The 17269-nt window shown below is 40.7% G+C and overlaps 1 protein-coding gene across 5 annotated transcripts in view; it reads left to right on the forward strand.

Annotated features, from left to right (window-relative positions):
• Positions 1-3678: 3678 nt before the first annotated feature.
• Positions 3679-17269, forward strand: part of SEC24B (SEC24 homolog B, COPII component) — a 48523-nt gene continuing 34932 nt past the window's right edge. For all 5 annotated transcript variants that reach the window (XR_015699594.1, XR_015699595.1, XM_087736012.1 and 2 more), the window contains exons 1-3: positions 3679-3951; positions 9453-10157; positions 16750-16935. Coding sequence is in view for 3 of the 5 variants with exons in the window: in XM_087736012.1 (XP_087592138.1) it covers positions 3825-3951; positions 9453-10157; positions 16750-16935 (1018 nt within the window). In the remaining 2 variants the exon portion in view is untranslated. The remainder of the gene's footprint in view (positions 3952-9452; positions 10158-16749; positions 16936-17269) is intronic.

Raw genomic sequence — 17269 nt, forward strand, 5'->3', positions numbered from 1 at the left:
AGCAGTTAGCAGAGCTCTTCACCTTGGTCCAGAGAAGAGCTTAATCATTCTCTTACATCACTACAGCCACCCTAGGTTGATGACAATTAGATTGTTGTTGATGCCAGGGTAGTCAAAGGTGGCTGGATCGCTACCATCAGGCTGTCAACGGCAGTGACAGTCCCCTTTATCCTATAATCTGCATAAGGACTGGTAAAGATGATGTCCGTATAGAATATGCATGTGGAAGGTTTTCCTCAGAGCTCGTGAAAACACAGCCAGGCAGATCCTGCTGCTTTCTGAGCCTTTTCCATTACAGGCGTAAATACCCCAGAAAAAGAGAAAGGAGAAAAAAAACAAACAAACAAGAAAACTAAGCACAGTTCAGTCTTGTGTACCCAACCTGAATACATGCCAAGTGCTTCAGGTGGACAAAGAGAAGCCCTGCTCATTGCTGAGACAAACTCCTCTGGAGCTACCTGGATAACAAAGAAAATAAACTGCATGGAAGTAAACCTGTACGTGTGGAAGAAAGCCGAGCTGCATCACAACTGATTTCTCTTTCTCTGTTAGGTTTTAGATCTTTGAAAGATTTTTGTTTAAAATGGAGCATGACTACCCTGGGGCCTCTTCTACTAATTAGCCAGCTGCAAATGAAGTATAGCGCAGATCTCACCCAGCAGAGGCAGGGATTTATCCTTCAGTCAGATGCAGAGGTCACCCAAGCAGAGACACGCTTTATTGTGACATCAAGGGTCTTGAGTTGCCTTTCTCATTCTGGAAAGCAATCACACTACAGTGACTACAGGCAACTTACCCGAATATAATGATGTTACCACAACCTGGGATTTGTGATTGTGAAAACATGAAACTTATTACTTTGCACTGAAGTGGCCCACTTCCTGTAAGAAAAGCAGGAGAATAATTAGAAATTTATTAGTGAGCTAGGATGACCCACAGCTGTATTTTGTTGATGGAGATTATAAAAGCACCTAATTTTGGCATTCTCCTTCTGAAATGCATGGCAAAGTGCAATAGACTTGGCTTAGTTATGTTAAAGCTCAAAGCTATTTCTAACTCAGTTTATAATGATTTTGCTCCCGGATTTTCCTCCTTGCAAAAATAACTTTTTCTCTCTAGGTCTGGACATTTAATGCCCCTTTTATCATATTACGGGTAAAGAGATACACTTTCATGTTTTGCTCCCCCAAACCCAAATGACAGAGGGAACTTGTTGTGTCATTGCAAAACTTCCTGCACCAAAGGTCAAAATAAATCTATTAGTAATTAAGCCTCACCAACCAGCCAAAGAATTTGTTACACCTGTAAGTTTGTTGCTAGACTATCTGGAAGCAATGGCCTAAGTGAGCCAGCTCATGTGTTCTTTGTTGCATGATAGCATAAACAGCAGACATTTATACTCATTTCTTGCTAATGCATTCAGATTCATTATAAATGAGGAAAACAAAATTAATGGATTTGAGTTTACAGTGGATTTCCATTAGGGGCTTCTGTTCTAGCTGCCAACACATCTGAATTTCCTAGGAATGAATGGGTTTAACCACAGTGTAATTGTTGTTTGTATAAAATAATTAAGCTGTGTAAAAAGTTTTGTAAAAGCGTTCAAAGCAATGGGAAAATTCCCAGTTGCCTTTTCTTGCTTTTAGCACAATGATATATGTCCCCTTGTGCTTGAGCTTAAATGCATGTGTAATTTTCACAGATTGTGATATAGGATATATTTACAGTCTCACAGTACAAGGAGTTAGAGAAACAAGACTTTGGAAAGGGAAATCTTTGTCAAAACACAGATTCATGTGTTGCAAGCTGTGACAAAAGATAGTCATAGTAAAAGGAAGCATTCATGCACCTTCTAGAATGGCACTGAGAATGAAAAGACAAACCAACTGGTTGTCCATAGTTCTCAATTATTTTGCTGTCATGCATTCTTTTCGCACGAGTACTTTGTGTGGGATTGGAGGATGGGTTACAAAGAAGGAAAAACAGCTTTAACAGTGGAATTTGTTAACCCTATCACAATATAGCCCTGGGAGGGACTTCAGGAGATCACTTGCACCAAAGCTGGATGACAATCTGACCCTCAACGTTTGTGAAACCCCTGCTAAGAGTCCTTCAATTATGGCAACGTCACACCATTCCCTTGTCACCTAGTCCTCTATTACCTTAAGGTAATGGTTTTTTCTTAATAGCTCACCTGAACTTTGCTGCATTTTGAGCCCATTATTTCTTGTCCTAGCTTATTAGGACATGGAGAAGAAACTGTTTCTTTCAAATATGGATCTACAGTCTATCAAAGGACTAATGGAGGCCTGTGCAAGACACCTCTACGTAGTTTGATAGGGTGTGAAGGCTGAGAAACTTTAAAATACAGTCAGTTCCTCCAATATTTAAAGATGCCCTGCATGCTTCAAACAAATAACAGTAACAGTCAGAGCCGGACCATATGCTTAGCACACAGGCGAAGTAATTAAAAAAGTATTAAAATATTTAATGACACACATGCATAATAACCAGTAGGAAAAACAGCATACAAACAGGGAAGGAACTGGTCCAATATATGTAACAAGTAAAGGTGACTCAGTGTTGTTGGACTTGGTCTTGACAATACAATCACCAGTATGCATTATTGTGCTTCCAACTTCTGTACATAATTAATAAAAGAACCTGAGCAATGAATTCAGTGTTGAATAGTGTCTGAGTGAATGACAGATGATAGATAGGTGGTAGAGACAGACACACAAACAGGCAAAATTCATATGGTTTAGTGTGTGATTGACTGCAGAAAGTGCTGAATTGAACGGAGATCCTTCGCCAGCTGTAACCAACAGGGGAGCCTCACCAACACTTTCCTTTCTGTTTAGAGAATATATAGTATATATTCTGTATAAAGACCGACAAGCCTTGCCTTCTCTCACCTCGCTCTTCCTTGTCAAGGCCTTTCTGTCTATATAGATAGTATATACACACTATATATAGAATACACAGCGTGCACTCCTAATACAGAAAGAGAAGCCTTGCCTCAGCTCACCCTGCCTCACTGAGGTTTTTCTGTCTGTATGTAGAATAATTACAGCGGGAAAGTTGTCACTTCACCTCATCTCACCTCACCTTGAGAGGCCTTTTCTCCCCCGCGCAGAGCATATACACGACCTCTATGTGTCCCAGGATACATATGTTCCTAAGATATAGATAGCATATACTATCTGTACAGACAGAAAAGCCTCCACTAGGCAAAATGATGGGAGGTGTATGTATAGCCTCACACCACCCCTTCCCCCGGGCCTGTCCGCCCACACCCACTGGGCTACAGATGGGGCATGCGGCCCCCGTCACCCGCGGACTAAGCGGGCCGGGCCGGGCCGGGCCGGGCGCCGCCACACCGCTTCTCCCTGCCACACAGGCCGCTCCCGCACAGAGCGGGGCCGGCCATCACCCCCTCGCGGTGCGCGGGGCCAGCCACCACCCCCCCGGGGTGCGCGGGGCCCAGCGGGGCCGCGCGGCCGCCCCGCGGCGGGAACGGAGGCCGGGGCGGGCGGCGGGAGGCGGGGCGCCCGGCCTCGGCTTCGGCCTCCCGCCCGCCGCGGAGGCGCCGCCAGGGGGCGCTGTGGGCGGCGGCGTTAACGGCCGCAGGGCCGCGGCGGCGGGAGCGGCGCTCGGGCCCGCCTGCGCGCTCCTGCCCTCCCCGCTCCCGTGGGGCGGCCGCGGCCTCTCGCCCGTTGCGCCCTGTCCCTTGGCGACCCTCGACTCCCGGCTGCCATCGGGGTGGAGAAGAAGAAGAAGGAGGAGGAGGAGCGGGCCGGAGGGAGGAAGCGCTGCGAGAAGCCATGTCCGCGCCCGCCGGGCTGCCGCCACGGCCCGCCGGTGCCGCCGCCGCCGCCGTTTACCCGGGCGGGCCCGGCGCCTCCCGGGAGGCCGCGGCCCCTCAGAGCGGCGCGCCTCGCTACCAGAACGGTGAGGGGCCGGCGGCCTGCGCGGGGCCTAGCGCTGGCGGCCGCGGCGGCGGGGAGAGGCCCCCCGCGGGGTCCCCGGGGCGAGCCGTGCGGCTCCCTCACAGGGGGCCCTGCGGGGGGGCCGCTGGCTTTTCCCTCCTGCCGGGATGGCGGGAGGTGCGGGGCGCCGAGGCGGCCGCTGTGGGGGGCGGCGGGGGCGCGGGCCCGGCGGAGGGCCCGGCGGGCCGCGGCGGGGCTGGCAGGGAACGAAGCCCTTTCTCCGAAGGGCAGTAGAACCCGCCGGAGCCCCTTGGGAGAGGCGCGTCCCGCCCCGGGCCCCCGCCGCTACGTGCAGAGTTAACTTTTCAGAAGGCACAGCCTCTCCCAGCCTCCCTGAAGGAGCGAGGGAGGGGGTATCTGCTGCCTTCTCCCGAGTTTGGATCTGCTGGGTGTTGTGGCCCTTGCTTCGTGGCGTTTGGGGAATGCTCTGGAGGCCAGGGCACCTCCAGGCCTCGGCCCTGGCAGTCGTGCGTGAGTACGGGCAGAAAACCACGTATTGTAGGTGAGAGTACTTACTTCGTAACTGTTCGCGAACTTAAAAGTAGTAAGTGGGTAGGCGCTCAGACAACTGGGTCTTGGGTTTTGAGGTGAATAAACAAGATTGCGCTAGTGAGATGTGGGTCACTGAAAAACAGAGGTAAAACAGTTCAGAGTCACAAAATACTGCCTTCCTTTTCAGATGGAGAGGTATTGAGGCTAACTACTGTGAACTAAAATAATTAGCGTGCAGTTCCTCATTGTTAAATTCGTGTGATATAAAATCAGTTCTTTATTAATACACCTTGTTAACTTTTCAGAATGCCTGTATGATCTTCGTCCCCACCTGATGATGGTTCGATATCTAAATGGGGCCTCTTGCTTGCATAGAGTTTTAGCTTCTACTGTTAAACCCTTTATTTTGCAGTCAGGCTATTACGTGCACAGGCGTTTTTTCTGCACAGATTAGTATGCAGGGTAACGACCTATGAAATTTTTTACTCATGAATATTTCTCGTGGCCAAAGGGGTAGTTAGGCAATAAGCACTTACATGCCTATAAAGTAGGTTTTGAGTCACTTTGCAGATAATGCAAAAGTCACTGAAGTGAATGAAAAGGAAAGTAATTAAGTGGAAGCTTTTAGGGAGATACTAATGCCTCAGACGTGTCCAAACTTTAGTATTGTAATGCTGAGTTTTGTCAAAATTATTCAGAAAATGCCGACTTATATGGCTTTTAATAAAAAATGTCCATTATCAGGGCACAGCTACTACAGCATCAATAACCTGGAACTGGGTTTCACAGAAACAATAGAAACTGACATCATACATTCTCCTTGTGTTTTTAACTGAATGAAACAGTAATTTTTAAGAGCCGTCGTTACTGTTTGTTATTTTAGTTAATTAACTCTGTATTGCTGCTAATATTCTTAAAAACAGCTTGTTTAAAACCTTGTAGTAGACCATTTATTTTCTGTGAAACACTTATTCTTTAATTCTGAGAAATTTATACACTGTCCGGTAATAGTCTTGATTTTTTTATTGTATAACTTGCTAACTGTTCAACTTAACTCTGGCTTCTGTGTTCCTTAAAATATCTTACAATGATGTGTATTTGATGATTTGTAGGCGAGAACTCTGAATTTGTCATTTTCTGTCATTTAGCTATAGCATTCCAGTATTTTTAGATTAGTGTATCTGTCTTCTTTTAGTACTCATCTTCTGAAGTTGTAACACAGGATTTGAGGCTTCCTTTTTAAACTGTAATAGGAGGGGGAGTAGAGGGGAATAGTAACAGAAAAAGACTGTACTGGAAACTTCTATTCTCTGATAATTTTTTCTATTCTGTCCTAAATTTCACAAAGAGGATTGTCATTGCTTTTGAAATTTAGTTTTACATCAGTATAATGGAGTTTAAATGTAAGATAGTTAAGTGAACACAGCTATTTCTGTATTGGCTGAAAGAAAACACTAGTGCATCCTTTCAGATGTTTAGAGTGCTCTGTGTTTTAATTTCATAAAACGTAGATTTTTCAAGTAAAACTCTGAAGTTACTGGGCTCTGATTTAAGAGGGGCTGTTTTTTGCAGAAAGCAAGCAACCTGTTGCACGTACAGTGATACTAAAAAGGATGTATAGCTTTGTTTTTAATAAATTTTGCCCGGTTCAATGACCAAGTCCATTTGAGACCCTCGGAGACTTCAGTTTCAGTATAATTTAGGTTTGGTTTTGGTTGTTGGTTTTTTTTTAAATAACTTCTTGTTTGTATTTTATTATTTTTTTCTTCTCTCTTACAGTGCTCTCAGTTTGATCCTATACTGAAATTAAATGTTTGGTTTTTTTTAAAAAAAAAAAAAAAGCAGCCCGTGTTTGGGGGGGTGTTCATAAGTCTGGGGCTTTAAAATACAATTCTTCTGAATAAAGTCTTGCAAGTTTGAGAAGCTTTTATTGTAGTAGTCTTACAGGGGACTTTGTATCTAAATGGAAAATGACCTGTTCCCTAATTTCAGCATAATAAAATGTTGCTTGTTAAATCAGTACTAAAAGATGATGTATTTTCCCAGTAGCAATGGAGGACTTCAGTGCTAACAAATGAAGGAGCTAGACGTTAATTCCATGGCTGAGCTGTTGTGAGAGCTCAGCAGTGGCTTGGTTTGCTGACTTGTTTGCCGGCAATGAGCAGGGGACAGTAGTGCTGCCCCCTGTCCATCCCGTAAGGGACACGCGAGGGAGCTGTGGTGAGTCTTCTCTGGGGGTGGGTAACGGGATGTTAAAAGTCACAGAAAACTAACAGGTGTTCTTGGCTAGAAAGGAAGTTGGTGTTGTAGGGTACGTAGACTACACGTAGGTAGGGTACGTGGCAGATGGCTAAATTGTGCAAGTGAGAGAATGCATGGACATAAAACGCAAACAAACACGACACTAGCAAGCAAAGCTTTACTAATTCACATAGTGGTATAGCGTAGCCCTGCGCCTTTTTTTTTATGTGGTGGCTTTTCACCCCCTTAAAAAGTGATAAGGTTTTTGGGGTTCACCTATTAATGTCTGTGCAGTTATACCTTATAAGGTAATAATTTGTCTGTACAAGGAGAGGTTCACTGCTTTCATTATAGAGGTGGCATTTTAGCAGTACACCTTCTGTGCGCAGCTAAAGTTTGCAACTCCTCTTGTGGAGTTTTTTTGAGAGATTTGTCAGGCGTTTTGGGAGGAAGGTAGAGTACCTGAGACATCAGGACAGATTGTGCAATTAATCAGGTTTCAAAATGACAGTGAAGATGTACCCAGATTTCCAGTGTTGAAAACTGTCCAATTATCTAGTCATCATTAGTAGCTTCAGTTACTAATTGCAGTACAAAAATTACTTTCTACTCGCATTCTTTATAATCAAATGGACAAAAAACTCACTTCAGATAATGGGAATAATCTTTCATCTGTAATTGTAGGACTTGCTTTTAAAGGACTGGGAGTTTGAAATCAAAAATATTATTTTTTTGATGTCAGGTGTGTGTGTCTTAGTGAGGTCTTCACAGAATTTATACTCTTGTGTGCTCATGTATAATTTTAAACTTATAGATGTTTCTACTTAAAAATGTGAATGAAGATGACTCGGGCATTCTATAATGTAGAGACTGATGTCTTCTATTGGTAATTTAATCTGTCTTTATTTATGGTGTGTGTTTTTAAACCAGAGCTAGATACTGCAAGACATTATAGTAGATGATTTGATATGCAACCTTTTATTCAGAAGTCAGGTGCTCCTAAACCAGGTTCTAGATTATACCTGCTCAGTTAGTTTATTCCGCATATTTTAGTATAACAAATGCACAAACTCTTCAGAGAAAACATCTTTTCTTGCCATCTTAAGTGACATAACTGCTTAAAGCAATAAGCCTTGACAGACATAAGTTATTGGTGTATTTTTAAGTTTGCTCTTTCAGACTTTAAAAAAGCCGGTCGAAAGTCTGCCAGAGTTCACATAGCTGTTAATTACTTGCTAACTCAAAATAATTTTCCTTTAAAGGAGAATAAACTACAGAGCTCTATGAAGCAGCTCCCACTTTTTCAAGAAAATAGTGAATCGGAAGCATAGTTACATACTCTCCTCAAAAGTCAGGATGTAATTTTTTTTTGAGCTCCTTATGCTTTCTTCCAAAGTGCCTTTCTGTCTTTTGACCCAGCAGTCCAAGTTACTGGTCATTTTTTAGCTCCTTTCTCTTCTACTCAACTTTCTGGGTTGTCAATTATGAAAAGGCATTTTTAATTTTATCAGAAAGCAATTTTGGACAGTATATTCCTTGCTTACAGGATTCTGTTAACAAATTCATTATTAAAATTGCCTTGCAAGTTAATCATAGAACATCTGGGTGTTACTTGGAGAACAGTGCCTTTCAAGAATTTCAAGACAAGAGAAGTAATACTTACATTTTGTAATCGTTGTAAATATAAGGGGGGAAATCAACAATTCATTATTATCACAGCTGCTGTTTAATTTGTGAGTGGCCCAGTGCTGTGCTTGTGTTTCTGTTCACCGAGGGCTGGGAAATAACACCATAGTCATTCAGCATGACATAAGCAGTAGGGTGTGGTAATTTTAAGAAAGTTATCCAGGGAAATGCATTTGTGGCTCACTAGAAAATAAAAATAGCATTCAGGAAAAGAACTTGAGGAAAAACTTTCAGATTTACCATTGATCAGTTGGCATTGAAAACAACAGCTTGGACATAGTTAACATTTGGTCTCTAGCAAACAAGTACTTGTTTGACCCTTGCTGGGCCAGTATGTAATTAACCTCTAATGTTGCAGAGCCAGTTGCAGTGACAGCAGAGGTCAGTTTCTCTGATATCAACATCTCTTACACCTGATGTAAGTATCAGGCAGTAAACAGAAATGAAGTGCCTTGTCAGATACTCTCTAGTTTCATAAAAATGTCGGTTTTCATAAAAGCATAATACACAAGAACATAAAGTGCTGCAGGGCAGTTATTTTTGTCATTTATCTTGGTCACTGTATTGAGGATTTGTGAAGAAGAGTACCTGCATTTTTATATATTGACATATTGTTTTGACTGCAGGTTTTCATTTTCTATATTCAGTCAGTCTCTTTAAGGCATACTGTTGTATTCAGACACTTAGAAACATCAGTTTGGTGCTTACTGTTGCTCACTATTTGTTTAAATATTAAGCTCCTAAAAGCTCTTACAAATATTCAAAGTACAAGTGTGAGGCATACAGTCTTGGCATGGAAACGTCTTTGGATAATGGAAGCAATCCGTTTTTCTGTTACTTCTCTGTGTGTTTGCAAATTACTTCAAATATTGTATTTTGCATTCCTTATACTTGGTTTGTTCTCTTTCTGCTGATGGAAATTGACCTCAAAAATAGTGACAGAAAACAAGAAGAAACCAATTGTTGGTTAGTTAAAGTACAGAGTCCATTGGCACTACTGGCAGATGCACCTTTAATACGTGTGACATTTTCTCTTCATTTCAGGTCCTGTGCAGAGTCGGATGCAGTTCCCCTCTGGCTACGCCTCACATCCTCCAAACTATAGTGTGCCCTCAGGACACTATTCCCAAGTGCCCAATAAAGCTGTTGCTTCACATTTGGATAATGAGTATAGAGCCAATTACTACCCTACTTACTATTCAGCACCAGCACAAAATGTTATGACACCTTCTGTGGGTACCCGTGTGTTGAATACACAGGAATCGCAGCAGTTGTACAACAAAACTCCTCCTCATACAGTGGGGTCAGCTGAAGGACCTATTCAAGGAGCAATATCATCTGCATCCTACTTGCATACGAGTGCTCAGCAGTCATATTCAGCATTCGGTAATCACTACAGCACTTCTGTCAGCTCTTCAGTTGCATCTCAGGGATTTCCCCTTAATTCTGATCACTACACCGTGCCCGTGGTTTCCAGTGCCATGTATCCTAACGTTTCCTATCCTGCAGCTGCTGGCAGTGTGTATGGGCAGGCATTTACCTCTCAGAGCCTACCTGCTGTTGGACCGTTCAAAGAGACAAATACGTTTTCTAGCCAGAGTACATCAGTACCTCATTCACTTCAACAGCATGTTCCTGTGGGATATAATTCGACATTATCAACTGTTTCATCTGCTCAGTCTGTTCAAGACAACCTCAGCAGGAATCTCACTGGATCGGTTGCTAAAGTAAACAACCAAATAAATACAGGTATGGTATTATTTGAAGGTTAGTGAACTTCCAGATGTGTCTGGGAAACATCAGAAATCATGTGCTTTTCTTGGTTTGTACTTGTTCGCTATGTGAAATTCTCTATTGCAGTTTTGAATTCTGAATTCTGTCCTTATACATTCTTGAAGTTTTTCTCATTTGGTTACCACAGTCCTTACAATAGCAGCTAATCATATCACTGATATGTTTCTATTAAGAGACAGAGAAAAAGACACTATTTGGGGGATGGTTTTAATTTATTGGGGTTTTTTATCATGTACGTGGCCTTGGAAGGGAATTTTTTCATGTGGTTTTAAAGGAATGTGTAATTTCTGAAATAAGTCTATTAATCACAAAGGTACTTTTTTTTTTTCCTTTTCTGGCTAGAGATTTGTTTTAAGTCATGATCTATATTGATTCTTTAAATTTTACCTAAGTGAACATGTATGCACTCCTTTCTTCAGAAAGTTCAGAAAAAGCAGAAGCCTACATGGGTTTGGAGGCAATTGTTTTTTTTTTTTTAATTAATATTTTTGATAATCATTTGAATGAGAGAGCAATTTTGGTGGTTTTAGCTGATTTTTGTAAGCAACAACTTGATGTTTTTAGTATGGATGTAGCTATAGAGAATGAAGTTGTGAAGGTGCCAGTTGAGGTCAAGTATACTCAATCCTTGCTAGTAGTTGCAGCTTCTGCTTCATAGGAAAAATGAGTACAAGTTCATAGTAGGCAGTACTTAGTAGGAAGAATGGAAAAGATTAGAGATGTGGGAGTGCCTCCACATTGAAACATCTTGCTCTCCCTCTGAGAGCCCAATAGTATGTGCAGGAAAATTCTGGTTTTCTTTCTATACTGGTAATTTTCTGACTTCATGCAGTTTTGACTTGTAAGCTGTGCAAGACTAATGGTTTTCTTTTTCTGATGAGACAGATATTAGAGAAGTGTAGAATGTTCCCTTTCTATGCCAGATATTTCAGATTATAGTTCAACATGGGAATTGTTTTAGGACTCCTTGTAGCGGAGGTTTTATAAGACCAAGGACTTCTGAAAGAACATGATTTTGCTTGATGGTAAAGCTTTGCCCGGGAAAAACAGCTAAGCTTAAATCAAGCTCATCTAATCCATACCAAGGTTGAATTTAATTTCAATATTGCTTTTTTCCCCCCAAGACTAGGATGTAGAGTGTCATCCTTCAGCTCAGTTTTAGTAGTTGGAATATTAGTGGATTTGAATTCTGTCTCTGTGAGGTGCTCTGTGCGATTTTCTTTAAAATTTCAAAAAATACGAAAAAAAAAATCTCTTTAAAAAGAAAATAGGGAGCTCCTTGAAAAGCTTCTGAAGTTAATGGCATTTCAAGGCTGAGCATAAAAATTAATTCTTTCAAGGACTAACGGTTTAAAACTGGCCAAAAAAAATTGATTCTGTTGAGCGCAGAATCTACAGCTGGTCTTGGCAGAATGCAGGTATCATTCCAGAATAGTAAGATTTGCAGTAGTCATATGAAAACAACTTGTTTTTTCAGACTGGTAGTGTTTTATTTACAGAAGTTTTTAATTTAAATGCCTGTTAACTTTATGTCCTTTGAGGGTGTCTTGAAGTATATTATTTGTTCATAACAATATTTTTTTATAAGGAACAGCTGTTTTAAAGGTGGAGCAGTGGAGCTGACCAGACCATGAAGAGCAATACAAGCCAAAGATAGTCTTATTTCTGAACCATTCAGCGCTCTTCTGAAGGGAGTGATTGAGTTAATACATGGCCTCAAGAAGAAGTAGTAATATTACACTTGACTTTCAAAGAGCTGATGATAGAACTGGCTGGGGTAGTGGTGTGGAATAGGTACACACTTTGCAGTTAAGAAAATAAACACTGGTCCACTGTCTGTTACATTTGAGTAATATTACAGTACTTGGTTCGTTTGTTGGACTGTAGGCATAATGACTTAAACCACATTCTTTCTGAGCTTGTAGAGCTGAGCTAAGCATGCTCCGTGCTTCCTTGCACAGTGGGCTGGATTGTGGAACTGATTTATCTGGAGAATAACTTTTTTCTGTTCCGTTTGAATCCTGGTTCAACCTCAGCATAGAAATGATTCTATATTTACTGACTGGGAAAGAGCAAATAAAGGTAGCAACCAGTAGCTAGGCTGAAGGAAGAGCCGGGCTGTTTCATTACTAAATTCTAAAGACTTACACCATTTTTGAAGTCTGGGGCTAAATAGACTGCCTCCAATAATATCAGACTTTTTTTTTTTAGTCTAGAATTCAACATCTTTGGCTAAAATATATTAAAAATTCAATTGCTACAACACCTGACTAATAAAAGATGGCAAATAATTGTTTGGTCCTGGCATAATTGATTTACTTCTTGGGACACTGATACAGTGCAGTCTTATTGTTCTCAGATGGAGTCATTTTATAGATAGCATTCGAATTGCTTGCAGCCTTTAAAAAAAGGAGTTGGATCTTGAAAATTATTTGCCATTTCTTGTACCTCCTTGGTAAGTGTCTGAGTACAACACACAAGGAATTTAAGGAAATGATGAATGATTCGTAAGAAGGAATTTTTCTGAATATTTCATCCTCCCTGCTGTTCTCCAGGAAGGAAATGATGATGGAAAACAGTTGCAGTCTGTTCTGTGCATAGTTTTTAGCAAATTGCTTGAAAAAAATTTAAGATGTACTGAAATTCCTAAGTGTGCTTTCTGTGACTGCTCATGTAAAGAAATTTTGATGCACTATCCTGCTATTAGTCAGAGTGCCAATAAGACAGTTTGCTATCATTGCTGCTGTGCTGTGAAAAAAGGCCCCTCACAACCCTGAAGTTATAAATAAGCAAATCTTAGAAGGACTGTCACTCAGGATATTACTGTCTTAGTGTATTTTTCAATAGTAGTTTTGTGCAGTGTGAACACTAAGAGCTCTCTGTGATGAAAATGAAACATTGTTTATATTAGAAGAATGCCATGTTTTTAACAAAATGTGTATGTTTAAACAGGACTTACTCAGGAAACTTCGGCTGGCATAAGCTTTTCAGAAATTTGGTGATTTCTGAATTGTTTTCTACTTGAATCAGGAAAATTCCAAGCATTGGACTTACAATTAAATTTTTAAATAAACTAGTTTCTGTAGGGCCTTGGAAAGCCCCCAAAATGCTGAATTTATTAAGATCAAACCCCTGAGCTGCTGTATGTCATGTACTGAGGACCTAGAACTGCAACAAAATCTTTTTCTAAAACTTTGGCAGTCATTGTCTGAAATCACTGAAGTACTTCCAGTGAAGCTTGCTGAAATTTCACTAGAAGAAAAGACGACATTTATTTTAAGAGGCATCTTTTGCTGGCAGTTGACCTGTTTTGATGAATAGCAGCCAGTGAGAATAATTTTCTTTGCTTTAGGAAGTATAAATAAAATAGAATACAAATATTTGAGTTTTTCTCTTCTTGCTGGCTTAAACTAGTTTCATCTAGCAAAAATGCCCTCTTCTAGTTTTAAATTCTGTATTTCAGCAGAACAATGTTGATATAAATCTGTCCAGAAATGGTATTATGCTATGTAAATAACACACCCTCTATTATTTAGGCTTTTTGTCTTTCTAGGTCAGTAACTTTCCTTAATGTTTTTCCAGCTTATTTCAGCTGAAATCAGTGCACTCTGATTTTTCTTGGTGCGTTCCAGTCAGTGTGGATGTCAGCCAGGGTGCCCAAATTTTACTGGACTCCCCCCTGCCTCCCTGAGGAGAGGGAGATAGAGAACTCCTCCTGTGGGTATATGGTGTGGGTTTCTTTGCTTCCTGGATCTTGTCTGCTGTCCTGTAATCATAGGCAGTCTGCTTGAGCAGGAGACACTTTAATTTCTTTCTCTCATGTACATACTTCCCCTTATGTCAGATCAGGATCTAAAGTCCTTGCTGCCCCAGTTCCATAGAAATGCAGGCTATAATCCTGTAAATCTGCTAATATAGGTGTGGTCGGAAAAAGGGGAAGGACTGCAGCCGAGATACAGAAAGTCGGGGAGATAGGATGCTGTTGAAAACCAAGCTGCAGGGAGATGGTAAATCTCTCAGTAGAAATTGCATGGTATGTTGCAGGGGGGCAGGCAAGAAGTCAAGATCATAGCTGTAGCAACTCAAAAGGGATGGTTCTTGCATCTCTTCTGAAAATTTGAGAAGATACTGTGGTGATACACTCTTTAACTACTACCTGCAGGTCTCAAGTTGGAAATGAAATAAAAACTTTAAGTGATAGCGTATAGGAAAAATAATGAATTACACTGCTAATTTGCACAGCTCTGCGGATTCCTTCTGTAGCATACCTTTTAACTGTAGATCTTTATTGGTACGTGGCTTTTGTAACCAAGTGGTGTACTTGGGCATTTTTAGTGCAAGAGAGGTTTGTGGTTGAAAGGCACGAGGGAAAACTTCTGTGCACATTAAAGGTGAGAGGAGTAGAACATGAAAAACAGAAAATACTGTGTCATTGAGATTGGGGTTTATATTTATTGTAGCCTGACAAAGCTCTTAGCTTCTCATGACATCGGTTGGTGGGAATGTTGTATGGCCTGATTGGGCTTGTCCTGGATAAGCCGATGGGAAACTTGTACTCTAAACTGCTCTTCATTCCAGCTTTGTCTTGAGCTAAAATGTACCATCCTAAATTATAGTACTTATATGACAGGGCACAATCTTCTTACTGGCCAGAGGAAAAAAAAAAATTGATAGCCTAATTACCATAACAGTAGATTGTCTCATGTGATGATAGTTACTAACAATGTATTTTTACAGATTAACTTTGTCCAAGTGTTTCCTTTGGTCTTAGTTACTTATGGCTTTCGAAAACTTCCCAGAGTCAACAAATGAAGTTTAACGTGATTTTGCATGTTGGATTTTTGTGCGAAGAAAAAATTACGTTTGTTTTTTTTTCTCAGAGTTTAATAATGTTTTCTTACAATGCATGTAAAAGATCCATGTAATTTTTAAGGATATTTTGGATAACTTTTGTTTGAGAATAGATACTAGTACTTGGCAGGAAGGTATTACATCTTTAGCTAATCCAGGTGTAAATTGGTTTTGGCTTTGAACGTGCGACACTGACGTAGCATTTAGCATGCTCCACAGCAGTGCTTGATGCTGCAAGCATTGCTATATTGACTTGAAGTGTGGAAAATACCGTAACTCCCAAAACAATTCTCTGCTACAAACCTAGGTAAGCACACTAATGTCGCAAAGACCTTCCCTTGTCTTGCGTATCTCGCTTGAGGAAGCTGTGTAGCTACCCTAAGAAGAAAGTTTCTGCTGACAGGTGCTGCTGCTTCTGTGAGGAGTCTACAAGACGTAATGTGTAGAAGCAGAGGTTATAGCAAGTACATTTCAATAGAAAATGCTGTGTGGATGTACTTTGGAAAAATACATATCCTAATTTTGATTTTGATAACACTTGTGAAAAAGCTGTATGTATGCTCTACATTATATTTGAAAACTGCATAATAAATAAAAGTTCCATTAAGGTGCTGAAAATGTATGCCGTTAATTTTGACAGTAAATTAGATAAACAGAAGGATCACTTTAAGCTGCCTCTTCTTCCCCCTCTAAAGGAAGCCTCAACTTCCCCATAAAGTCCTTTCAGATATCAACTCCATTATTTAAGGAAAAATCAGGGACTGTATGAACTACACTGCTATATGTGCAGAGAAAGCAAAGTTAATATTACATGTGCATCCTCTAGTGAATTCTGTAACTCAAATAAGTACTCTACAAATACAAACAACAAATTTTGTTCTTGCTTAATTTCTGTGTTTTACTGAGTTGTATTGGTCAAACCATTTCCTTTCTATTCTTATTTTTAATAGTTTGGTCTGTTGGGTTTTTTTTGGTTTTTTTTGAAAGAATCATAATATGATGATTTTTTTCAATTTATAAACAAAGAGTGACCCTCTTAAATGCTAACTTAATTGAAGTTACATTGTCCTTATCTGATAGGAATTTCAACTGGACTATGTTAAATCTCTCAAAGCACTAATCTGACTTTTTAAAGCAGATTATATCTAGTCCAGATGTTTAAAACACATCAGAAGTTCTGCGGAATACTCAGGGTTGATTGAAACAGATTGCTTGGAATATGGGTCTCATAATTGAGTACCAGAATTGCAAAGTGCCAGCCCTGTGAAGAAGGCAGAATATTGGTCTACTACACAGGTGACTTTCAGGTTTCCTGGCTGTGGGAGGAATATTGAGAGGGAGCTATCCCGCATGGACTGCTTTCCTCTTATCTGGGAAGAGGAACTTGTGAAAGGATGGAGTTGTGGGGATGGATCAAAAATAGATCAATTTAGCTTCTGCTTAATCTTGATCTTGCTACATCATGCTTTCCTTTTTGCTGTTTAGTTGTCAGAGCAATTTGTTCATTTTAATGGAGTTTTAACAATACGGGTATTTAAAAAAGCAACCAACTTTTCCATATGTACTTGTTTGAAGGCATCTGTCTTCAAAGTACTGTATTGTTTTTGTAGTTAGTGTGAAATCAAATGTGATTGCATTGTGTAATTGTCTGTGCAAATACAAACAAAGTGTTTCTGCTTTCTGCTGTTGTTTCCAGGTGGCATTGATTCTTCACAGCCTATGCACTCTGTGAGCCAGAGCATTCCGTTTACCAAGCCTGGGGCTGGAACATCTGCTTCCTCTGCTGTGATCTCATCAGTAAGGACCCCTGCTCCAAGCCTTTCTTCACAGCCACGATCTTCACCCTCTGTTACACAGTCACCAGAGTCAACCCTTCAGGAAGGTACTAAAAGGGAATGGGAAGTTACAGTACAGGCTTCTGCCCAGTTCCACATGCTCACATGAATGCTGGAAGCTTTATTGCTGCTCTTCTGCATTTGTCTGACTGGAGTACACCTCTTGCATCTCATCAGGCTCCCTTGGTGTTCTTGTTTTGTACCACCTTGGTTCTAGCTTCTGTTAGCTCTTCTGTTTGATTTCCTTTGGCCATATGTCATCTTTGGCTTGTTTGTCTTGTTGGCAGTCTTACACGTCTCTTCCTCAAAAAGCCCTTCTTTTAGTTCCCTTATTCTTCCAAAAAGCTGCTCATTATTTTAACTTCTTGGAAGAAGGTCTTA

The sequence above is a fragment of the Nipponia nippon genome, unplaced genomic scaffold (genome assembly GCF_047370975.1).
Source record: "Nipponia nippon isolate SJK-2023a ecotype South Korea unplaced genomic scaffold, ASM4737097v1 scaffold_6, whole genome shotgun sequence".
NCBI lineage: Eukaryota > Metazoa > Chordata > Aves > Pelecaniformes > Threskiornithidae > Nipponia > Nipponia nippon.